The 26,664-nt window shown below is 40.3% G+C and overlaps 1 protein-coding gene across 3 annotated transcripts in view; it reads left to right on the plus strand.

Moving 5' to 3' along the window:
* Window positions 1–26,664, plus strand: part of Fam184b (family with sequence similarity 184 member B) — a 79,518-nt gene that overhangs the window by 7,757 nt on the left and 45,097 nt on the right. For all 3 annotated transcript variants that reach the window (XM_070012658.1, XM_070012659.1, XM_070012660.1), the window contains exons 2-5: window positions 22,671–23,408; window positions 24,164–24,299; window positions 25,335–25,474; window positions 26,306–26,506. In XM_070012658.1, the coding sequence (XP_069868759.1) occupies window positions 22,671–23,408; window positions 24,164–24,299; window positions 25,335–25,474; window positions 26,306–26,506 (1,215 nt within the window). The remainder of the gene's footprint in view (window positions 1–22,670; window positions 23,409–24,163; window positions 24,300–25,334; window positions 25,475–26,305; window positions 26,507–26,664) is intronic.

The raw sequence follows: 26,664 nt of genomic DNA on the forward strand, positions 1-26,664 counted from the left end.
ACAGGTAACACAATCTGAGTTCACAATCCTCCAGAACCAGCAAAACCTGTTACCTAGTCTTCCTTACTTCTTCATCATTCCTACTTTGGTACTAGGTTCCTTTTAAAATTTTTTCACCAGCAGTTTTCCCTTACTGTGTCCTTCCAAACCATTCAACCCAATTTTCACATGAACAAGAACTTTTTTTTCACATAACCCTATAACTTATGCCATATGGCTTTAAATTAAATGATTACAAAAACAAATACTGCCGGCATAAAAAATACTGCTGATCAGAAAATGAAGGAAGTATACTATCAGTTCATGCAATGATGATTTAATGAGGACTGATGAAAAATGTCCTGTTGTGTGTATATAAAAACTGATGATAATGTTAATTATACTACTAAACAGGAGCTAGGGAAACTTTGAATCAACTAGATAAAGTTTTCTTGAGATGATAGGCTCTTATTGTTGGTCATTTTGCTTGCTTTCAGTTGGTTATTGTTAAAATAAATAATATGATGGTTCCTCTTTTCTTCTATGCCTGTATGCTTCCCAGGTTATTTCCTGGAGTTTGCTGTAGCAGAGCTCTTGTGTGTGTGTGTGTGTGTGTGTGTGTGTGTGTGTGTGTGTGTGTGTGTGTGTGTGTGTGCGTGCGTGCGCGCGCGAGCATGCGCGCATGCATGTGTGTGTGTGCATGCGCGCCAGTCCTAAGGCTTGAACTCAGACCTGGGCATCTGAGCATTTTTGTATCAAGACACTTCTGGCTCTTTGGTGGTTAATTGGAGATAAGAGTCTCACAGACTTTGCTGTTTGAGCTGACTTTGAACCATGACCCTCAGACCTCAGCCTCACTGCTGTGAGCCACTAATGCCTAGTCAGAGCTCGCTCTTGTCACAGGTAGGTTTCTATGAAAGACTATCAGGAAGTGTGGATGGGAGCAGCCTACAGATGGAAATATTTAGTGAATAGTTTAACATAATACAGTAAACAGATATGTTGGTATGCTGACTTGTTAACTAAACCTTTGCCCTTTTAAAATGGCATTTATGAGAAATCTTCTTCCACAATCCAAACACTGGAACAGTTTTGTGGGAGCAGCACTCTGTAGTTTCTGAGATGATGCTGTAATTACTTTCAAAGTACACTGACATAATCCCTGTCCAGCTTCACATACTAACTGTTCAATGGACCTTTTTGAAGTCACATATGTTCTGAGCCACTGGGGAACAGGGACGTACACAGAAAATGCTTCCAGGTTGCTCAAGGCATCAGAGAACAAGTTCCTTTCTCACATATAAGTGGTCCAGGAAAGACAACATAACAATTTTCTGAGAGACAAAACATTGTCCCTGGTTTCCCAAGAGATATCTTTTTCCTTAGCTGTGAGAAGTTCAGAACAAAAAGCAGAAAGACCTACTTGTGTATCTTTGATGTCATCATTAGTAATAGCATTTCCAGACTCCTAAGGCACAATGAGCAGTAAGTAAGTTTTCCTACAAATATCCATCTTTCCTGTTAAATTCTGAATGACTACTATGATAGTTTTGTCCTGTTAACTTCAGGTTCTCACTTGGCTAAAATACAAGTTCAATAGTGCAAGTTCAGTCTTTTATTCCTTCCTGCTAATTGTATATTTCATGTATGCAGTCTTCATACCAGCTATGGAAAACTAAAATGAATGATACTTCCCAAAAGCCTGGGTCAAATCCCTAAGTCTGTAGATGCTGGCTTATTCAAAGAAAAGTCCTTCCAACTGTAATTGAGTTCAGCATTGAGATGATCTCAGCTTGTATTCTCTTGGTGAACAATAACTGAAATGACAAGTGTCCTTGTAAAAGAAAGGCAGAAGGAGATCAGACACAGAAGAGGAGATGCAGGAGAGAAAACAGAGGCAGGGTTTGGGGTTGTGTAGTCATGAGTCAAAATGTCGAGGGCTACCAGAAACCAGAAAATAGATTATCTTCATGAGCAAAGGCAGTGATCCTGCCATCATCTTCTGACATTTATAATTGTTAGAGAATAAAATCCTGTATTTTAAACCTCCATGCTAGTTGCATTTTGAGATGGAGCCACAGGAAATGAAGAAACTCATTTTCTACTACATCTCTCCATGATCACCCAGGACTTCTTTCTTCTCAAAACTTCTGCTAATCATCCCAGTCAAACTGAGGATTTATTTTTAAAAATTAGCCAGATGCCAGTGGCTTACACCTGTAAGCCTAGTACTCAGGAAGCTAAGATCTAAGGATTGCCATTTGCAGCCAGCTCAGGCAGGGAAGTTGGAGCTGGAAGCAGAGCTGTGGCTCAAGTGATAGAGTACTAGCCTTGAGCAAAAAGAAAAAAAAATCAAGAGTAGTAAATTCAGAGGGACTCGAGGAATGAGGCATTTTAAGACTGAGGTGTGATTATGTTCTTCAACTAAACTCTAAAAGTATTGCTGAAGTTCCTTGGCCTATTCCCTGGTCCTGGTCTCACCCAGTCTAATGGAAAAGAAAGTACTCACTAGAACTCTTTAAGCCAGAGCTTCTCATTTGTCTTACTATTGAACACAAGTGACTGGACTCTGCCTGTAGCACTCTCATTTAGTAGATCAAGGGGACATTGTGAGAAGTCTCTCTTAAACAAGCTCCCAGAGTACAGTTTGACAAAATAGTCTCTTGGACAATGAAAGATCATCCTCATCTTTAAATTCCCAACATCATCTAGCATAATACTTTTATCTGAACATATTCACTAGTGTGATTTGGATTACTTTCAGCTGTCAAATCATTAAGGATAAGGGCCTTACCTTACACATTCTATATATCCTTAGAGCCTCCATAAATGCTAGGACACAAAACACACCATTAAGAGATGGGTGGAAGAGTGCATATTCCAACACAACAAACTATAGGGGGTGTTAAGTCTTATCATTGGAAATGCCAATAGATGCAAAGATGGCAGAACTCCTCCTAAGGGCAACACTACATATGCTTCAGTGAATTGTTTGGGATTAGAGGTTCAATTTGGAGGACCTAGAAGAGTCAGACATATGTGATGATCAACAAACTATATGCTTTTGTTCTGCTGAGTAAATATGCAGGTTTGGGGTCAGCACTAAACTGCCCCAGGCAGTAGAAGGATTAAACCCTCCCCTGAGCAATTCTCTTTTATCTTTCTCCTCTTGTTAAGCTCAGTCCCTTAAATAGGTATTGACCAAACAGTGGCTTGAAGGATGTTAGCCTGTGTGATGCACATTCATCTTGGTATGCTTTTGCACACTGCTGATGACAGTTGCTATGGTTAGGATGACAGAACCATTTGTAGGTAATAGCACATAGGTAGTTGCTGGGAACAGGAAACCTGGAGAATGAGGTATTTAGTTTGAAGCCCTAACTTATCTGGATCAGAACTTGGGTCAGGCCAAATCAATTCCAAGGATGTGAAAAAGAACCTGTTTCTAAGGGGTTTGTACATTTTCCTGCCAGGACAGACTGTCCTTGAAAAAGCATTCTCCTCAAACATCTGCTCCTCCTTCCACTTACAAGCTCATTAATGGCTTTTTCCCAGAGACCCAGAAATAGCAAATTCCATTAAAAGGCTTATCATTAAATACAATGCAGCTCTTTATGTAGAAGAAGGATAGCCTCTGAATAAAGTCCATTAGGGCTCTGGGCTGGAAAAAAAATGGGTCAGCTTTCTATTAAGGGAGAAATTAATACAGCAGGCAAGAGCCAACTACAGTGCCAACATTAGTCTTGCAAAACTTTTCCTCTTCAAGCCACCAAAGTGCATTTATCCAGACTTGCTATTCCTGTCCTCAGTGCCCTGGAGCAGAGCCCATTTGTCCTGAGCAAGACTATCAAATTATCTGGCGACAGCCTAAGTAAATTTGAGAGAGGAGATTAGAACCAAGTATATGGCCTGGGGGTGAGGGGGGACAGGGGAGAGAGGGGCATATGTGCTCTGACTGTAATCCAAACCAGGCCACAGGAAAGCAAAGCTAAACAGTAACGGAGTCACTGTCCTCTGTCTCCTTTAGTGGGTCCTAATGTCAGTTCTGTGACCTGTGGCTTATTGCTACATCAGTGAGGTACCATCTTCCGGAAGAGCACCTACAGAGAAATGTGTTTTTCATGTAGGAGGTCAGTGTTCAAAAGGACTCTCCAATGTCAAGTCTCCTCGTTGTGGCTGAGGAAGCTGAAGCACTGAGATGCAAGGACCTTGGTATCTGATGCTGCAGGCAGCTGGGAAATGAATTGCGAATAGCCGCAACATAATCTCCAAAAAATTATAGACAGCATAGGAGTGAGTCAAGCGCAGGTCTATGATCTCTATGCTGTTCAGTGGTGCTGACAGAAGACAGAGCTTCCAGATGCAGACCGGTCAGAAGCCAGCGTGTTTAGCAGTCAGATGATTTAGCAACATCCCCTGCTAGTAAGATGGAGAGTGATAGTTGAATGCTAGATTCTTAGCAAAGGAGAGAACTTCAGAGGCTTATGAGACCTTCGAGGAGATGTCTTGAGGTCAGTATGATGTATAGATATGCTGATTTGGAAAGCTTCATGTTCAGCAAATACTTGCTTCTGTTCCCCTCCAATCCCATGAGAAGCTTACTTTCTTGACCCATTAATGACAGGACTCACTTTGAGACTTGCACTGGTGTATGGGATGCCATGGGGATGTGAACACAAAGGTTTTAATGGAGCTTGTGTGATTTGGTGACTGTCAGGAGACTATCATCCCCCCAAGTGACCCCCACCTATACCCTGACCTGGATGTAATAGACCTGATTCAGCCTTAAGCTAATCCTGAATGACCGAAGCGGATCCACTTGTTTTCAAGCTTAGCTTAACTGCTCTTAAACCTATACTAGAACAAATGCTTCTTCACATTTAAATACTTCTTGCTCATTGACGTAAGTCAATGAACTTAGGTGATAGTTTATTACATGGCATTCTTTTAGGCAGTCACTGGCTGCATCAGGAAGTCTGAAACTCAGCAAAGAAATCTAGATGATAAATTAAGTTTTGAGAATCATCAACTCGTAGAAGATAGCTTGTTTGCCCATTTCCTCATTTTCTCAGCACATATTTAGTACAAACTTACCCTGTACTTAATACTTGTATTCGTTGGTATGGAAGAAAATGTCTAAGATCTTCATGGCAATAGGTCTCCTGGCAGCTTTCCCAGAGAGAATTTATTTACAGAGCAAGATGAGGAAGATCACAACAACCTTGGGGATCACTAGCCCATGAAAGAACATCCAGAGAAGTAACCGGAGACGTGGGTAAAAGAGGTGTTTCAGGAACCAAGGAAAGAGAATAAGTGGGGACTGGTCATAGGGCAGAAAGGGAAGGCACCTGAAGAATAGTCCTAACGTTAGAATGGGTCATTGCTGGTCTGGGTTCTAATGAAGTGATTGGTCAGGACTAGGAAAGTAGTGCAGAGAGCTAGATGTTGCGTCTATGTTGATCTACACAGTCTATCGTATACAGAATACTATTGATTATTTATTTCTCACTGTTCTCAAGGTTGGAAATCCAACATGGAGGTACAGCACATCTGGTTTCTGGGGAAGGCTCTCTTCCTGAATTGTGGACTACTCATGGAACTTCATATGGTCTTTCCTCGTGCACAGAAAAAGCTCTGATGTCTCTCCTCTCTTTTTTTCTTCCAGTACTAGGGTTTGAACTCAGGACCTCATGTTTGCACAGTTTGCTTGCTGATGCTCCATTCACTTGAGTTTGTCCCTCCATCCATTCTGTCTTCCTAGGGAAGGCGCTCTCTTGGCTCTATTAACACTGCACAAATAATTCTTGGTCATAAGAGCTGTCCTGTGCAGTGTAAATTGTTTCTCAGAATCCCTGGCCTCTAGTTACTGATGCCAGTGGCCCTCTCCCAGTTGTAGCAAGCTGAGCACTGTTATAATCAGAGCACAGGAACAGACACAGGAATAGACACAGGAACATGGTGCTAGAGGAGTCTGAATGGAACAGAAGCCAGCCTCTTGAAAACTTGAAAGATGGTTGGTTTTACATTTAATTCCCAATTCTACATTTAACTCAGGTCACATTTTCTTTGGATCTAAATGGATTAGATTCACAGGCTGATGTTAGTCTTATGTCACTTTTGAGACAAGATAAACTGAATTTAAAATACATTATCATTATACCTGGATGGAGTTCTGAACTAGCCAAAGAAGGAAGTTTGCTTTTCCTTTTCCCTTTTCCAACCATCTTTTAGTCTCATTTGTATTAGGCTTCGTGGAGTCCCCTCCTCCCATTAAGCAAATCATCTGAACAGAGAGAGAAATTAAAGTCAGACTGTAGCCCAGGATGTGCCAGTGCTTCTTAACCATCAAGCACTGTGGACGGGAGCGATGTGTCATTGTGATCCCTGAGCGGCCTGCAGCCGTCACTCAGGCCTCCCTTCCACTAAGTGCCACTTAGCTGCCTCCAAGATCCTATTCATCACCCAGTTTGCTTTGTTGTGTGAGCACCATTACTAATGCAATAAAAACGACAACACAGCCTTCTCCACACTTCAATAGGCACTAGAGGTCAAACCATCTCTTCCTCTTGTCTTGGAAAAAAATTGCACCTGTCATATTTCTAAAAAACAGATGCATAAGCTGAGGCTAGAGAACGCCAGCCATACATATTGTCTTCCCAACAGTAGACAGCTCCTTCGCTGTTGTTTGGAGAAGGCAGGTGGGGGTTATGTGGCTGCTTGGTTTGAGAATAAGAATACACAAACTTATATGGAAAGTAACTATGGGCTATATAGTAATGGCTTCTTACCAGTGCTAAATACAGGATCATCAGTGGCTTTACTACTATTTTTCTTAGCAAATTTTTAAATGCACAATCCACTGCTGTTAACTATGAGTGCAATATTATACCACAGATCTCTAGAATGATGCCTTAGTCACTGATTTCCAAAGAATCCTAGCATTCTACTGATCTTGCTTGAGTGAAACTTTATACTCCCTGAACCCTACCTCCTTTCCCCCTTGTGCCAGATCTCTGGTTATCATCATTCTGCTTTTTGTCTCTAAAGATGTGAATATTTCGATCCTTTATATAAAGTGGTACAGAATTTGTCTCTCTGTGACTGGCTTATTTCACTAAGCACAGTGTCCTATAAATTCACTTATGTCATCGTGGCTTTTGAACCCTGCCTGGCTGGTAGGGCTCATCCTTCACATTCTTCATTGCTCACTCTGCCATTTTTTGCTAGAACTTCAGTCAACTGCTAATTTCTCAATGAAGCCTTCCTTTAATTTGTTGTATAAAATTATAGCTTAGCCCCTGACACATCCCTCTCTTGCTTTATTCTTTAGCAGTTATTTGCTACATAACAAATTATTTATTTTACTTATAAAACATTTATTTATAATCTGACTCTCCCACTCAAATGTTAGCTTTACGTATACATGGGTTTGTATGTGTCTTAAGTTTGCTGTGAACCCAGTACCAACTACACTGTCTGGCACATAGCAAGGTCTTAATAAATAGTTACTATATGATTAATCAAAAGGGAGAGATGAACATTGAAAGAGAGAGAGACTGTGTGTCCTAAGGGTAACTTCTTTTACCTTACACAGAAATTTCTGGTAGGTATATGTTTAAGAAAAATAGTGAGCTGTCTATTCTTACTACCTACAATAATCTTGGATAAGAGACAATGAGATTTTACAGCTTGCAGAGCTGACACAGAAGACCACTGTGCTGGAAAAAGAAATATGTGATACAGAACATAGATCCCCCACGAGGCTTTATGATACAAGGCAGCTGGGGCCCGGTGGTTGGTTCTTGATGCAGTTATCTTCTATAAATATTAACTAAGTATAATCACAAAGCCCTTTCCTCATCTCTACCAGCCTGCTTCCCACTGAGCAACTGCCACTCTTCCTTGTCTGTCTATTGTGTCCTCCACAACAAGGCCAGATCAACAACAGCGCTCTTCCCAAGGTGAGATTATGGACTTTATTTCATGGAGGGAAAAGAGCAAACAACAACCTAACTGACTCTTCCAAACCACAGTGAAACATCCCTGGTTATGTTCTCTGGACTAGAAATATCCGTTTATGTTTTCTACACTGATGCTTTGTTTTTATTTTATGTTGTTTTGGAGTGTCGACCTTTTTATAAACACAGAGCATCTGCATTGTGCCAGTCATTCTGCAAAGTACAATAGATAAAATGAATAAGACAGAGATTTTTCATTAGGATTAGGTTTGGTTGTACTTGACAGAAAAGTAAAAAATAATAGAATCTTAGACAAATGAGAGGTTTGTTTTCTCTCTCACATAAAGCAAGTCCAGAGGTAGACAGTTAAGGATTGGTATGAAATATTCATCATGTTAGGAGCTTGGCTTTATTTTTCATTATGCTCTGCAGGCTTCTACAGCCCTTCACTCTACTGTCTGGGGCCTGGCTCACCTGGTGTGAATGTTCTTCTGTATTGTCAACTTGATTGAATTGAGAAGCACACTTTGGGATGTGATGGAGTTGGACTGGTTCTAGAGACACGTAGATCATCATGACTGACATAATGAGTGAACAGGTCCCTTGATGGATGCAAAATATGATATCAATATTGCAACATGGTAAAAAGTAGGAGATGAGTCCTCTGGTCACATCCTTGAGATTGTATCTTATCTTAGACCCTTCCTGTATTTCCACCTTCTTTCTGCTTTACAGTCACCAGGATGTGAACTTCTCTGCTCTGCCACACCCGTCTGTCGTGAAGGACTGAACTCTCTGAAACCATGAGCCAAAAAAAAGTTTTCTTCCTTTAAACTGCTTTTACAGGCTTATGAAAACCTGACTAATATATCTGGTAAGAACCTAGAATAATGACTACATATGGGATGTACAGGTATCACAAGTGATCCCTAGCAGAGGATGAAAGTATAGGGACAGAATTTTATGTCCACCTTGGCAACTATACTGGCAACGGGGCTTAAGATTCTCTGGAGGGTTTCCCTTATTTGCAATAACTAGTATATGTCTGAGACAAGCAGAAACGGTTAGATAAGTTGATGTTAGATTAAATGAACCCCAAGATAAGGACTCAAATGGTTTTTCTTTCTTGCTATTGTTTCTAACATATTTATAAGATATTTCTTTGTTGGTTGATTTCACTGTATTTGATGTTGGTATAATTTAGAGAGGGGAAGGGAAAAAACAAATTGTTTAAATAGGGATACAGGTGGACCCATTGCAACAATGAGATGTACAAGATGCTATGTTGAAAAACAAACTTTACAACTTTGGGGGGATGGAGATAGGAGGGCAGGGATGGTAAGGAGAAACAAAGGAGGAGGCAACAATGCTTGATAAATGCACTCATTACCTTGCTCATGTAATTGTAACCCCTCTGTATAGTATTTTCACAATTTAAAAACTTAATAATAATAATAATAATAAAAGATTCTCTGGAGGAAGGGCTCTACCCATGGCTACTGAGGAAAGGGCAAGTGCCATTCTGGAGTCACATGAAGAAGCATCTAGAGTCAAACCCAGCAGAGGTCCAATAATGTGAATACTTGAATCCTAGAGACACTGGCCTTTTCAGAGGCCATTGCCATGCAGATACCAGGTCTTACGTTGCAGGGGGAAGAAGTAAGATTCCTTTTGTCTTGATTAGTAAAGCTAAACATACCAAAATTATAAAGAGATTTTTATATCATTTACTAGACACGAAGGATCTAGTAGGGCACGCTATGAGAACATTATCCCACAACTCCTAGCCTTTCTTCCTTTATGAAGAGCATTAAAAGGACTATTGAGACTATTACTAAATATGATTTTCTACCCTCTAGTGCTGACAGACTTCATAAGATTGTCTTAGGGAATTCATCTAAGACAAAGAAGCTAGTCACCATTTGCACAGATGGAGATGATTTTACACTTAATTCTATGATCCTGGTCTACCTTGGCACCCTCCCAGGTCCTCCCCTTCAGAACGTGCCAATAGACTGCTATTTACAATCCAGTGAAGGAAAGATCTGGATTCAGGGCCTGTATATAATTGTCACTAACTAGCGTTTAGTGAAGATGAGTTTCTATGTCTTTCCAATTTTATTAGTTGAAGTGGAAAAATTGTATTAAAAATTTGCATTTAAAAAGATTAGACCGTAGTAGTCATCACATGCCTTTTCTTCCTAGACAGCAGTGCTTAATTCCATTTGCATATAACACATCTGAATTGTGTCCCTTCACTGTCATCAGAGTTTTTCATTTTTTAATCATTCATTTATTCACTCACTTACCATCTGCTCTATTCTGAGCTAGGGATTCTGCTGGTTGAAAAGGATACTGTCATAAAAACAGCAGAAAGTCCCTACTAATACCTCTCCTTGCATATACCTATGGCCATCTAGCTCCATGTGTGACATTTGCATAGAAAGATAGTAAGTTGGAAACCTGCTTCCCCAAGCCAGCAGCAGGCTCTTTAGGGTGAATGCCATGACCTGCTCTCAAGCCACCTGGGGCAGAAAAAGTCTGAGAGCTACTGCTGTGGGTGCTGAGGGATTTCAAGGAGTACTACCTGTAATCAGCCCCTCCCGAGGAGCAAGGGATAGCATGCATAAAGTACATGCATAAAGTAGCCATAGGAAGGCTGGTTTGGAAGAGTGGTTTGATCCCAGAAATTTCTAGGCAGTAAAGAGAGAAGGCTTGCCCTCAATTTCAGAAGAGCCCAATGTCCTAATTATTGCCATTGCCATTGTCTTCACCCTCAGGGGAGGTTTATATAAGTTGGGAGTTCGGGAGCTCATTTCTGAAAGCACAGAGCCAGCATGGGCTCCTTGTTACTTGTCTGTGACATGTGTTTAGGGAGCTCTTTTCACAGCCCATTACATCCTCGGCAACATGATTCTCTGAAACTCATCTCCTCCAGGGAACCAAGGCCTTGAATGGAAAAGACATTTATGAGAATTGGGCTGCAGAGATTTAAAAAAATACCAACCTCTGTTGGTTAACAGCCAGGTGGAAGCAGCACTTCTAAGCCAAAACATGCAAGAAGGGAAGTCTCAGGACCTGTTCTTTCCCATCAGGATCTATTTCTCCTTGAGGACTTGTGCCACAGGCTAATGTACCTGAGGATTAACTGATACAGAATGTTTGATGGCTATTCCATGGCTTAAAACTGGTATATTTTCTGGTATATTTGAGGTACATACTCATCATAGAGCAAAACAAGAAGGTAAAATTGTAATATCTACCTTGGTCATTCACATTTTTGGTATCTTCTTGACATTTTTCTTCATTGATGTGCATTCATGTGTACTTAAACATGTATATATTATTTCATAGAATTGTAAATGGTGCTGCATCATCTTCATGTCTTTTATTTTAACTTAATTTATTCCTGATATTTTTGAGTCTTGTCATAGCAAGTTGTCATAGATAGTGTTTTTCTACATATGCACCTGGTAGCACAAGTCAGTAATGAAAGACAGACTAAGTAGGAGAGACTGATGGGAGTGGAGATTAAGTGAGCAACATCTGCCCTCCTCATCCATAAATTGAACATCCAACAGAGTATTTGACAAAATCCCAGCTGCTGCACTTGAAACCACATGCAGACAGAACGCAGAAATTCAGCCACACATGACCAAGCAATTTGCAAAATGGATCTAAGTATTATGAATAAGTGTTTGGGTTTTGTTAAAGTAATATTTGGACTAGGATACATAGCTTGAAACATTACTGGGGATTTTGCAGAAGGTACAATGAACAGATTGCAATAGTTGCAAAACAATATTATTTCCCCAGAGAATAGAGGAGAAAATAAAAATTCATTTGGAATGAGCATTCAATAGATTTATATTTGTCGGGCTATGAAATTTACTGCATAAAACTTCTTTGTAAACTGCAAAGTGCTGTGTAAAAATAACACTAGAATTCTTTGTTGTGTCACTTAAGTGGGAACGTGACTATGCCTATCAGCTAGCTACAAAAGCAAAATCTGCTTTTACAATTTAAATATATATATATATATATATAATTACAATCTAAGTAGGTGAACTTGAACTGCTATGTCTACTTTTACATATATATTATTCTGTTTTTTACATACATATTATTCTGTTACTGTGTAAGTGGTCATAGGTTTTGATATTCCTACTGGGATTATATCTCCATCAAATATTACCTCTGAGAGATTCTAACTTTTTTCTGTTTTTATTCATAAAAGCATTATTCACATATATGTATATCTGTTTTGCAAGTTATGTAGCCAAAGGAATATTCCAAAGAATCTTTGAAAAAAATCAGTTGATATTTGAGACTCTCCTTGTAGGTCCTTAATTGCCTGTGTAACTCTGAGGAAGGAAGAAAGGCCCATGTCCTGTGTGAGTGTTGGCAGGGGCTTTAATTAAGAGTCTTCCAGAGAGACTTCCCCCACCTTTGTGCTGAGACTTAGTCTAAATTGCTTTGGGAGACAGTAGGATTTCAATTACACAGAAGCTTACATCTTACACTTCAATGCCATGTGTATAGCTAAGCACCTAGCAACAACTCTCTGATGGGTAATGATGAGATTTTAATTAGCATCTTGGATCTGTTTAGAAAGTCATTCCAAGCTCATTTGCTCGAATGTGCCCTGCCTTGTCTGGGACCTGTTCCAGCCTGTTTCCATGAAAGAAAGGGCAGCCACCACAAGACCTTTGCTCTTCTGGGCAGTTCAGCACCCAACTTCAGGGCTTTCTCTGGAGATGTAATTAGTTCACGTTTTTGAGCTGGTGCTTGGAAATTTAGACTCATCTCTGCGTGCTGGGTTCTGAGTCAAGAACAGAGATCAGGGCTTTTCTCTCTTCCAGTGTCCTGGACTATCTTGCCTTTAGAGTGGGACTGACATGACCATCTCCATTTTTCTTCCCAGTGGGCATGCTCTGGGGAATGAGAAGGTCAAAGCCCTATTGTCCAGGTTGCACCATTACTGAGGCTACTAAAGAGACTGAAATCTAGTCGAGCCACAGGGTTAGCCAACCCCAATACATCTCATAAACTTTCCAGCAATTTAATGCTTGCTACACATCTGTTTAGGTTGTTTATATCCCACTTGTTCAATTTTGTTCAGTCATATGCATCTAGAGATTTGTCCTTTTAGCATTTCCAGTTTACTGGAATATATTTTTTCCATCTGTTTTCTAATGATCCTCTGAATGTCCTAGATATCCACTTTGTCATTTCTGATTTTGTTAATTTGTTTTATCTCCATCTGTCTTTTGGTTCTTGGCCCAGTGGTTGTCAATCATATCTATCTTTTCAAAGAATGAAGTTCTTGTTTGATTGATGCTTTGTATTTTTTCAGTTTCCATTTCATTAGTTTATGTCATGATCTTTTCCTTGGGGTGGATTTCAGTTTTGAACTCAAGGCTTCACGTTTGTTAGACAGCTGCTCTAGCCCTTGTGCCACTTCTCCAGCATTTTTTCTCCAATTACTTTTCATTGTTGGCCTGCACAATGATCCCAATGTGTATACTTTTTGCTATAGCTGGAATGAAAGACATGCACCACCATGCGCAGCTTTTTCTGTTGATATGGAGTCCTATGAACATTTTGACCTGGTCTGATCTGAAACCATGATCCTCCCAATCTCAAGTCTCCCATGTAGCTGGAGTGCCAGGTATAGGCCTTCACATCCAGCTATTGGTTGAAATGGGGCCTCATGACTTCTGCCCGACTTGCCTGAAACCACAGTCTTCCCAGTCTCTACCTCCTGAGTAGCTAGTATGATAGGCATGCGGTCCCAGCACTTGGCCTTCTGTCATGATATTTATTGTTTCTTTTCACTTATTACTTTTAAGTTTCACTTGTTCTTGTTTTCCTAACCACTTGAAATGCACCATTAGATTATTTATTTGAATTCATTTTTCTAGGTAGATCCTCAAAGCTGTAAACTTTCCTTCTAGCACTGACTTCACTATATCCCAAACATTTTAAATTTGTATTTCATTTAAATCTAGATTTTAAAAAACTGTATCTGCTGGGTAATCTGCTTATGTGGTGCTGGGGAATCGAACCCAGGGCAAGCACTCTACCACTGAGCCACCTTTCCAGCCCCTCACTTTGTTTTCATTGCTGGTGAGAAGCATTTCTTATATTCCATAAGTGATTGGGTTTTGTGTTTTTTTAAAATCCTGTCCAGCAGTCTATGTCTTTTTTAAAAATATTTTTATTACCTTGAAGTTGTTATACAAAGGAATTACCGTTCAACAGAGCAGTTTATGAATATGATGATCATGTGACCCCTTTTGACATTTTCACCTATCCCTCCCAACCTCCCATTTTCCTGCTTTTCTTAAATTTTGTAGGATATATATTGGGTGGGTTTTTTGTTGTTTGTGTTTACTGCATTCTCCCCTCCTCCTCTTCTCTTTTTCTACCCCCCTTCCCCTTGACCCTTCCCCAACCTTTTCAAGTTTCCTGTTTATTTTGTTGAGCTATTATTTTGCCTTTCTAAGGAATTGTACTGTTGAGTTCTCTTCTAAACTTACAATGTTCCAATTAATACAAGTATGTACACTCGCATATAACCCAAAGTTTATTACTATAGTTATAAACCAAATTTAGCTTGCACATATGAGGGAAAACATGCAACCTTTGTCTCCCTAGGCCTGCTTACTCCATGTAACATATTTTTTATAGGTCCTTCCATTTCTTTGAAAATAAGGTAATATCATTCTTTCTAATGGATGAGTAAAATTCCATTCTTGATCTATTAGTCCATTCAGGGGCATCTTGATTGATTCCATACCTTGGCAATCATGAATAGTGCTGCAGTGAACATTGTTGTGCTAGTTACTTTACTGTATCCTGGTTGGTAATCTTCGGGATAAATGCTCAGGAGAAAAATTTCTAGATCATAGGGTAATTGTATGTTCAGTATATTGAAGAACCTCCCCCACTGCTTTCCAAAGTAGTTGAATGAGTTTACATTCCCACCAACAGTGGGTTCCCTTTTTGCCCACATCTGTTATTGTCTGTATTCTTGATAATGGCCATTCAAACTAGGGTGAAGTAGAATCTCGGTGTTGTTTGATTTGTATTTCCCTTATGGTGAGAGATATTAAGCATTTATCCATGTGTCTGTTGGCCATTTTTACTTCAGAGAAGTATCTATTTAAGTCATTAGCCTGTTTATTAACTGGGTTGTTGCTTCATTGAGTGTTTAGCTTTTTACGCTCTTTGTATATTCTGGATACCAGGCCATTCTATAATGTACAGCAGACAAAAAAAATCTCCCATTTGGTAGGTTTTTTTAGCTTGTGAGCTATGCCCTTTGCCATGAAGAAACTTTGTCAATCAATAAATATAATACAGCATATCAACAGAAGACAAGAAGTACACGATCATATCAATAGATACAGAAAAAGCTTATTACCCTATTATGGTAAAAGTTCTGGAGAAGCTAGGAATACACAGAACATTCCTCAACACACTGAAGGCTATTGGTGACAAACCTACAGCCAACATTATACTTAATAGTGAAAAACTAAAACCATTTCCTCTAAAGTCAGGAACAAACAGGAATGACTGTTTTCTTCCCTCCACTTCAATATAGTTCTGGAATTTCTAGCAAGAGCAATAAAGCAAGAGAAAGATATAAAGGAGATCCAAATAGGGATGACATGATTCTACATTTAAAGGATCTTACAGCCTCTTCCTGCAAGCTACTAGTGCAGATGTAAAAATTTTGACCAAGTAGCAGGTTATACAATCAATACACAAAAATTAGTAGCTTTTCTGTATTCCCACAATGAAAATATCAAGACTAAAACCAGGAAAGCAACTCCATTTGCAATAGCCTCAAAATAAAGTAAATAAAACACCTAGGAATTAGCCAAGGAAGTGAAGGACCTCTACAATGAAAGCTATAAAAATCTGAAGAAGGAAATTGAAGAAGACAAGAAGTGGAAGGACCTTCCAGGCTCCTGGATTAGCAGAATTAATACCATGGAAATGGTAATGCTGCCCAAAGTAATCTACAAAGTTTCTGCATGGCAAAGGACAAGCTAAAAAGTTTATGTCTTTTGTTTGGAGAATTCACAGTTATTAAAAAGTATGTAATAATTCATATCATTTTACTGTTTTGTAGTCATAATTTGTTTATCTACTCATCTAACAAGATTTATTTTTCCCATATTTTTATGGTTGTGGTCATAGTCCTCTTCCACCTCTAGTATACCTTTATCTCTGCAGCACTAGGGCATTGAAATAAATTCATTTTGTTTTTTATTAACATATAAGGTTTTTTTATTTCTTCTTCAATTTTGAAGAATTGCTTTGCTGAGTACAATAATGTAGGTTGCAAATATTTCCTTTCAGGGATCAGAATACATCATTTCTTGGCTTTTAAAGTTTCTGTTGAGAAATCGATTGTCCTGGTAGTTTTGATATTATATTTGAGTTGGCACTTCTGTCATGTTTTCCCTTGTTCTGTATACCTACTGTTTTAGCTATGATACATTTTAGCTCTATCTATCTATCTATCTATTTATCTATCTATCTATCTATCTGTTGGTCTTATATATGGGGAGTCAGAAAAGTCCTTATATCTAGATTACCCCCTTTTCTCAGGATTGGGGTAATTTTGTACTATTACTTTATCAAATATTTCTGTGTCTGGCTTGCACCTGTTCTGTGCCTAAGATTTATACATTTGGTCTTTTTAATAGTTTTTGTGTTACATTTATGTCTTTTTTTAATGTTCATGACCCCATTTTTCTCCAGATTGGGAAAGTTTTCTGCTACAAATTTATTGAATGTATTTTCTATGTTTGAGGCTTGTGCTTGTTCTATGACTTGTAAGTTTGAGCTTTTAGTGGTTTCCATAGTTTTGCATATGTCATCATCTTTTTCTGTATCTTTATATGAATGTTCTAATACAGCTTCCTTGTTTCAAGCCCTGATAATCTGACTTTAATTGGACAGAGTCTACTGAAAAATATAAACTAAAATTATAATTTGACTTATTGAACTTTTTTATTTCCTGAATTTCAACTTGATTTTTTTTTTCAGGATTTCTATAGATTTGTTAAGCTCCTCTGTTAATCTCTGTTGCCTTCCTTATTTCATTCAGATACCTATTTGTCTTTTCTTGGAATCTAATCAGATGCTTATACATTTCCTCTTTTGTTGATCATTCTCATAATAATTATTTTAGTTCTTTCAGGCTTTGTTCTACTTCCTTATTATTAGTGACTGATGAGCTGACATTTGGAAGGATCTTATTTTATTTGCTCTTCTTTGTTTGTTTTGTTTTTCTGATGCTTCTGCTTTGGGATTTAAGAGCAAGTCACTGATCAAAAGTTATAATTATGGGGGCTGGGAAGGTGGCTCAGTGGTAGAGTGCTTGCCTTGCATGCATGAGGCCCTGGGTTCGATTCTTCAGCACCACATAAGCAAAAAAAAGCTGGAAGTGGCGCTGTGGCTCTAGGGGTAGAGCGCTAGCCTTGAGCTGAAGAGCTGAGGGACAGCACCTAGGCCCAGAGTTCAGGCCCCACGACCGGACCCAAAAAAAAAAATTATAATTATGGATAGTTTTTCTGTTGAAGTATTCTCAATGTTCAGGGAAGACTGTGTGTTGGCAGGGATGAGGTGCTATTTCATTAGTATTTTAACTGCTTTCAGACTCCACACACAAGTTTATTTCCCTGTGGAGCTCCCTTGACTTGACCTAGGCTAAGGGCTATCAGACCTACCTTGCAGCCAACACAAGAATCAGGTCCTGGAGGCCCAACACTCTGCCACTATAACATGGGCTCAGTGTTGTGTTTCCACTGTGACTGTTAGGCAGTGAGATGATTCTATCATTGCCAGGGAATATGGACACCTGTAAGGGGACTGCTGAACCTTTCACACTTGAGCTCCACACTGCTTAAACTTCTCAACTGGCCATCTTCAACCCAGACACTTAGGCAGGGTCTTCCAAGACTTCCTGAGCCCTGTTATTTCTTATTTTCAATTTCCTAAAGTAGCTTAATCTCAGTAGGTCCCTTCATCAAGACAGCTTCTTGTGAGAGCTCTCTGAGATAAGTGAAATGACAAATTTTCTTTCTTCACTAACCTTCTGCATTAGTGCAGTCATTATCACATTAGAACCCTCATCTGGGTTTTATGTGAGAAGTGTGGGACATATCCTCCACCTAGAATTACCAGTCACCAGGGCTGTTAACTTATCTTGTGATTATGCCTCAGTTCAACCCTCAGGTTTGTTCTATTTTCTGCTTTTCTCTGTCATTTTTCTGTTTCTCCATGCTCTTCAGCTGTTCCATTAACTCTTTCCTGGTGCACTACCTCCCTTTCATGCTTCAGAATATAGACTCTTCTTTGTTTCCTAACTTCTTGCTTACAGAGTCAAATCAGAGGTTACTTTTAGTCCTCCATCTTGCAGCTTATCTTTTGAATGTCTGTTTTCAGTGTATTTTTTGTCATATCTTTCCCAAACTGATTGTCTTGTCAACCATTTCCTCATACTCTTCTTCGTTTACCTGAACTGACTTCTTCTGAGGGGGTAATTATCTTTTACATCACTCTCTACAAGTAGCTGAACTTGAGCCTCACAGCTACCTCCACAGTATTTCCTTGTGTCCTCAGTAATACCAATAGGGACTTCTCCAGACACCATGCCATGTTTTGTCCTCTGGTATCACATGTCTGTTGGTAGATCCAGCTGTCCAGTACCGGTGTGTCCACAGAGATGAACAGGTAACTAGAAGCTCAGCCCTCCTTGTCTCACTTACTTGGGCTCTCCAGCTCATCCTTTGTGTCTTTGGTCCAGTTTCACCCCATTACTCTCTTTGGACTGCACCATTGGGCTTGAGGAAGCAAATCAGACTAAAACTTCAGTTTTCTAAAACCAGGCTCTGGAGTTTTGCTAATTGCATTTATAAGCCAAAAGAAAAACCTCGTTTGTTGAAAGAAATGGAAAAGGAGTATAAAAAATTAATAATGATGATGAAACAAGAAACATGTCAATAACTTTCTGCAGAAACAAGTTTATGACTATGAGCAGGGAGTGAAAAATAAAGACTATACAATACAATAGAATCTGAAGCAGCCAAAATAGAAAAATAAATTTTCTCTAGGTACAGAAATGTCATAATCTCTAAAGAATATATATAACTAGATCTTAGCCTAACAGAACAGTTTGGGCCTAGCCTGTGAGGAGGATTGTGTTGAGCCATGAATAAATATGTACATGCCAAAATACCTTTAGATGCTGTGTGCCTGCCATGTGGGCCTCTTTCTGCTACATCAAGCTTAAAATCTGATCTCATGTTAATTCTGGAATGATTTTCATAGGACAGATTTTCACATAACAGGAAAGATTTATATGAACCTCCTTGGAGTAGATAAAATCTAAAAGACCCCTAACCTAAGAAATACTGATTCCTTTTCAAATAAATGTACTTTTATGGCATCAGGGTAAATAAGATCTTCAAGTTAAGTTTTCTTTGCTACAGTTTTGGAAACCCCACACACATACCAAGATGGCCATCAATATCACTATTAATTTTCCCCTTCATGGAATCTCCAAAGCCAAATTTCACAGAATTATCCTTTGAAGATATTTTGTTCTTTACTATAAGAAATTCTCATTACGTTAAGATTTGCCTTACACACAAGTTTGATACCGCTAAAGAGGGGAAAACAATCGATCTTTTTCGTTAGTTTATATATTAGGCATGCAGAAAGTGGTTAATGTAGCACTCTTGGGACTGCTACATAACAGAAGATTGCTTAAAAGATTGACATTTGAAAATTATCCATGTTGAAAATTACCCTATTTCCTAAGGGAATTTACTCCTCAAACTGATTTTTAAAAATGTGACTCATTACACCTAAAGTACTTTCATAAATATCATGGATTGCACAATACACATTCTTTCCGACTACGAATTTGGAACTTCAGGGTATGCCAAACAAGAAGTTGCCTAAAGCAGCTCCCAGCAAAAACTTTGCATGCTAAGTATGAAATCCGCTTTCTTGACAGACAGTATTTCACATGTGTTGTCATATGTCCTTACTAGGCAAATTAGCTCCATTGAATAGGGACTCTGAAGCCTGCTCCTGGCATGCCTTCTATTATCACTGCAGGACCTGTTCCCTTACCTGATTTTGCTTTATGTCATTTCTTGTAATAATTGATAGTCATGAGTATGACTATGTATTGAGTCCTATGAAGCCTCCTAGCTAACGCTAGGAATGGTCTTGGGGCCCTTTGACATATTAAGGTAACTAACAGATGCTGTAACAATCACCAGGAGATCAGAGGCTCACTACAGTAGTTTATTTCTTGTTTGTATAAAGCTAGATGCTAGTGCTTCTGCTGAATGAGTGTTCCTATTCAATAATTTAGGGTTAGGATACCTTCCATCTTAAACTTCACCTTCCTAAATCATTTGAATCCTCTTAAGTAGGTTTTCAATAGTGAAAGAAACTGTGGGAGCACATATACCCTTTGTAATTTTTAATAAGTTTTTATTGTGAAAATATTGTACAGAGGGGTTACAATTACATGAGCAAGGTAATGAGTCCATTTCTTATCAAGCATTGTTGCCCCCTCCTTTGTTTTTCCCCTACCATCCCTTCCCTCCCATCTCCACAAATATACTCCCCCCCACTCCCCTCCTGCATAAATTGTAAAGTTCCTTTTTCAACATAGAATCTTGTACATCTCATTGTTACAATGGGTCAACCTGTATCCCTATTTAAACATTTTGTTTTTTCCCTTCCCCTCCTCAAATTATACTGATCTCAAATACAGTGAAAACAGGAGGCGGGGGAGGAACATATAAAACAACCAAAAAACCCACATGGTACCTTATAAATACATTAGAAACAATAGCAAGAAATAAAAAATCACTTGTGCACCTTTGTAATTTTAACCCACATGTTGGTCCCAAGATGAAATTGGGATATCAATCCAAATTCCATTGGTAATCACTACTCAATAGTGCCATGTAAATTCAAGGGGTTAGGAAATGTGCATCGTGCTTCCCCGAAATATCTCCTCACTGTGGAAGGAAGGCATGAATTATTGATGCCCTGCAAGGGTTGCATAACATATTTATTATGCAGCTACTGGGCACTTAACAAGTGCTGTGGATCAACAGAGAATCAATGCTGATTTTGCGCATGTCTTGTTGGCACTGAAAAGAGAATTGCCAGCTCTTGTACGTACCTCCACTGCCTAGCCCTTCTCTCCCTCTAACCCATTCACCATGTGAAGCCCCAACTCTACTCAACCCATTCATCCATCCTCAAACTCATTCCAGTGGGCAGGGCTAATGAAAATGTCACAATGAAGCAGAGACCTATAACTCAACACAGCTTTTACTGCTGCTCTGAAATGTAGATAACTCATTCCCCTTTTCTAAAACCCAGTTCAAAAGTTCTCACTTCTTTGACCTTCTTCCTGTTCCACTCAGCACAATTATTTGATAACTTTCCCTCCGTCTGTGTTGTAAATGTGGGTGTCACCTTCTCATCTCAGCGAGGTGACAGCTTCCTCATTCTCCCGCCAGGCCTGCCTACACCCGTTCCTGTCTCTCTCTTTTCTTTGTCTCCTAGGATTTTAACTTCTGTGTATGCCACGTTATTCCCCCCTTCATACATCTGAAATCTCTTTTCAAACAAATAGCAGCAACAGAATTCTCCTGATTCTAGAAAACTTCATTCCAGCTCAAGTATGTCTCTCTGAGACTAGATGTAGATCTATTTGCCTTGTTGACTTCTCTACTAGGTTATCTACAGGCATATAAAAATTAATCTCCAAGTAGAACTCTTGATTTTCCTGTTCATACATCTTCTACCCACAGTTTTTTTCCCCCTTTTCAGAAAGATTGTTCAGATCAACATATTAGAAATCATTCTTGATTCCTGGACTTCCTATCTTTCTTTAGCTAATAGATATATTATATTATATATAATTATGTATATAAATATTAAATAAATAAAAATATATTATGTATGTATTATATTTATATGTACATATGTATGCATATTTTAGTTAACAAATATATAAGCTATATATTATGTGTATTATATTATAAATTAATATGTAATATGTATTAATTTATCTCTGGTTTACATCTTTGTCACAGCACTAATCTGAGGACAGTATTCAGTCCCTTGAGTATGATACTAATTGTGAGTGTTTTCGAGATTTAATTTTTCTAGATGTACTTGCTAGTTGGAGGAGGTCCTTTTCAATTTCCAATCTGCTCAGTGTTTTTATCAAGGGAGGAAATAGAGTTTTGGCAAATGTTTGTCCTGTGCCTATGGAGAATGTTGCTGGTTTCGATTCCTAAGGTTTTATTGGGTTTTGCATTCCAAAATGTTCACCTTCAATAAATGGCTTCCCGCCATTTTCTGGGTTTAACGCGCTTTCCTGCACTCCTGCCGTTCTCAGGAGACCCCTCCAGAACTGGCCAGCGTCCCTCTCCACGCTGGTGCTATGCGCCCTCCTTGCTGCTGCCTCTCCCGCTCACTTACCTGCTTTCTCACAGGCTTCTCCTGGGAGTGCATTCTAGGAAATGGCCGGCTCTGCTTCCCGGGTGGAGAGGCGGCCGTGGCTGGCGCACACCCACCGCCTGGCCTGGCCTGGCCTCGCCTGGCCTGGCCTCGCCTGGCCTGGCCTCGCCTGGCCGCGCTAACCAGGCTCGGCGGGTTTTCCTGCAGGTGATCTACGCCCTGAACACTCGCCAGGATGAGGCCGAAGCCACCATGGAGGCCCTGCGGGAAGCCCACCAGGAGGAACTCCAGGGCGCGGTGGCTGAGACCAAGGCCAGGCTCCTGCAGGAACAGGAGACCTTTCTGCAGCGCATCCAGGCCCTGGAGAGTGCCCTGGAGCTGCAGAAGAGGCTGACGCGGGAGGCGCTGGCAGAGTCGGCCACGTGCAAGCTAGAGACCAAAGAGCGAGAGCTGAGGGCGGAGGCCGAGCACGCAGAGCGCGTCCTGACGCTCTCCAAGGAGATGCTGGAGCTCAAGGCCGACTACGAGAAGAGGCTCCGGCAGCTGATGAGCCACGAGGCTCCCCAGTGGGGCAGACCGTCCCAGGAGATCCCAGACGCCACGGCCGAGCCCAGCCAGGGCCCAGAAATGCAGCAGGTCCTGCTGGAGGTGGAGCGCCTGCGCACTGAGAACCAACAGCTGAGCCAGGATTACGCCCGCAAGGCTGAGGAACTGCAGGCCACCTACGAGCGAGAGAACGAGGCCATCCGGCAGGCCATGCAGCAGTCAGTGAGCGAGGCCCTGTGGCAGTGGCAAGAGAAGGAGACCGACCTCCGCAAGAACTTCCAGGTTCAAGAGTCAGCCCTGCAGGCCCAGGTCAGGAAGCTGGAAGGAGACCTGGAGCACAGGGGCCGCAAGATCAGTGACCTGAAGAAGTATGCCCAGAAGCTGAAGGAGAGGATTCAGGTAAAGCCACTCTTCATACCTCCCGAGGGGAGAATGGGCAGGGCTGCCAAATCTGAACACCCACCACGTGCCAGACATTGCTAAATCTTTAACTTCTAACCAAGGTGGCAGTTACTGTCTTTGTCCAACCTGACTACATTCATTCGGCAACCTGTTCAGCACCTATTATGGGCCAAGCACTGTCTTTGGTCTTCTACCAAAGTGAGCATTACTGTTTTTAATATGTGATAAAACTACACTCAGCAAATATTTATTGAAGGCCTACTATGTGCCAAGCTTAGGCTATGGCCAAGGAGGTTAGAGATTTGTAGTTTACAGATAAGAAGACAAGAAAAGCAGAGAAGTTTAAAGGCTAGCTCACTAGGCACACAGTAAGTAAGCTTTTGAATTTAGGTCAGTCTAGTTCTAACTCTTGTATTCTTTCCACAGTCACTTGCATTTCTTTAGGACATCGGTATGCACAGAAAGCAGGGTCATAGATTAGCCTGTTATGTGAACCCTACAAAAGTGCTGAGCCACAGTTGATATTTGTGCTACTCCCTGAACATTTTCCCTGAACACACTCTGGAGGAAAGTTAGAAAACTTTGTCCATCAGTGTAGGGAACTGGCTGAACTCAAAGCCACTAATTCTAAAGACTCAGGGTTCCTGCTGAGTGCTCACCCACCTTTTGTCACTAACAACTCTTCTGTGCATGCAGCACATCTCTCTACAGAATTGCAAGCAGACAACTGAGATCCTTCCTGTCTAATTTAGGACCTGGACCTGCAGCTAAGGGAGGCTCGACAAGAGAACTCAGAGTTGAAGAACACTGCAAAGAAACTTGGGGAGAAGCTGGCTGTTGCCAAAGACAGACTGATTCTGCAGGAGTGTCACGTGGCACAGAAACCAGGTGAGATCCCCTGAAACAACTCCTTAAACATGGCAGGTTAGCTGCCAGGATGGCCTGTGGTTAATGGCACCTCAAGACTGCTCAGAAATAAGGAGGCAGGGGCAAGGATGTTGGATCTGGCCTGCCAGTTGGATGCATCCATTCCATGCGGCACAGACTCGACATCTAAATGTCACTTAACACAATCACGTGAGTAGATCTTCCCACCAATTTTGTGAGATATGGATTGTTATGCCATGATAAAGAAGTGAAGCTGAAAAAGAATTTGTAGGGCTAAATGGTTGGTAAAAAGCTGCTATATCTAAGACTATCTGAATTCAAATGCCTTCTTCTCAAGTCCCTTGAATACCTGTAGTGTGAAAAGCTTATCAAAAAAATGCACAAAACATGGTTTCTGCTTTTTGAAGCTTATAGAATGGTTGTGTCAGCCTGTGGCACATTTTGGTCTTACAGGCCCAGAAGGGAATAATGTGTCTGAGAATGAAAAAGAACTCATAGGCTGAGAAGAAAGAAAGATTTCAATAGGAACCAGAAGTATAATGAGCACTTAGAACAGTGGTTAAAAAAAAATGGGACAAAAGCCTAAGGGTGTGGCTCAAATATATAGCTCTGCCTTGAGTCCAAATGCCACTACCATCAAAATGGCATCAAGAGAAGAAAATTTATTAGTTCTAGTTGTATTTATTTTTCTCATCCCTTAAATCAGCATTGAATAAATGATTATATGTGTGTATATGTGTGTGTGTGTGTGTATTGTTTGTGTGTGTTGGGGAATATACACCATTTTGTAACCTAATGTACTATTTTTTAATTGTTAATTATTAGCTTAGGCAGGGAGAGCATAGCAATTATGCAGAGGATCAGATTTTGTTTGAGCAGAGATACTATGTTTCTGTGCTCAAGGGCAGAAGACATAGAACAGGGATTATACAAAGGGCTGATAGGCAAAATGGCTGAATAGCAAGATGGGGACTTGACTGTTCACAGCATCAAAGCCAAGAACTTCATAAATGATATTTGAACTTATGTTTGCAGATGACATAAAGACTATACTTGTTTTGGAGAATGAAGTCCTGGCAGAAGAAAATGACTTGGAAGGCCAGAATTTTCATCCTCAGCAAGATCAAGGCTTTCCTAAGGAATGTTCCTGCATCAAAGGAGACTCTACTACACAGGTAGTATCCAACCATCCCTAGGAATGGAGAGGTACAGGTGCCTTTTCCTGAATGAGCTTCAGGTAGAGGCCATTCTCCAACCATAGAGAATCCACTTGGAATGATCAGATCCCTTAGTGCCCAAGAGTAGCTGGATTGAGAGAGGAAGTTCTACCAGCTTCCTCCCAGCCTGTGACATTTGAAACTGGGTGACAGAGAATGTAGCAGAATTCTCCCAACTTTTTATGTTGACTTCTGGAAAATTGGAAATTGCTTAGGAGTCAAAACAAGAATCCTTTAGAAACTACTATGATGCAGTCTAGCACATCAGATCCTATGACAAAAGATAAACCATTCCAGTGAGGCCTTTCTCAAGTCTCTTACAAATTTCAAATATATAGTCCTATAGAATGTATTAAATTACCAGGCTTACACCTGTAATTCTACTACTCTAGGGGATGAGATCCGAGGATCATAGTTCAAAGCCAGCCCAGGCAGGAATGGCTGTGAGACCATTTTTATTTTTTTCAGTAAGATTCTTATATCCAGAGAGCTACCAACAAACAAACAAACAAACAAACAAACAAATAAAACCCACACATACACACCAGAAGTGGAACTGTGGCTCCAGTGGTAGAGTACAAGCCTTGAACAGGGACATCATTCAGGCCCTGAGTTCAAACCCTAATACCATTGCACGCACGCGCGCGCGCGCACACACACACACACACACACACACACACACACACATTAAACCTTCTGATATATTCTGTAATGTCAGCATATTTAAAGAGAATTCTCAGCATGTCACTGCTCCCCAGTAGTTTTACAAGGCCCTCTTTCTTCCCATAGAAAGTGTCAAGTGTTGAGACAGAATATATGAAGCAACAATATGAAGAAGACCTTCAAAAGATCAAACATCAAACTGAAGAGGAGAAGAAACACCTCAAAGACCAGCTAGTGAGGCGTCTGGAGGACTTGGTAAAGAAGCACACTGTGGAAATCAAGTCTGTGCGCTCATCCGTTGAAGCAGAGAGAAAGAAGCTACAAAAGGTGAGTCCCACGTTCAGCCATGATGATTCTTTCCTTTCTCCCCTTTCCTTCCTTTCCTCTTCCATTTCTTCTTTCCTTGCCCAGTTATTTACTGTGATCTTGTGAGCTCATGTATGAGCTGGGTCTCTAATGACACACAGGTGAAGGACACAGTTCTT

This window comes from Dipodomys merriami, unplaced genomic scaffold (assembly GCF_024711535.1).
Source record: "Dipodomys merriami isolate MVZ:Mamm:240054 unplaced genomic scaffold, mDipMer1.0.p SCAF_9, whole genome shotgun sequence".
Classification (NCBI taxonomy): Eukaryota; Metazoa; Chordata; class Mammalia; order Rodentia; family Heteromyidae; genus Dipodomys; species Dipodomys merriami.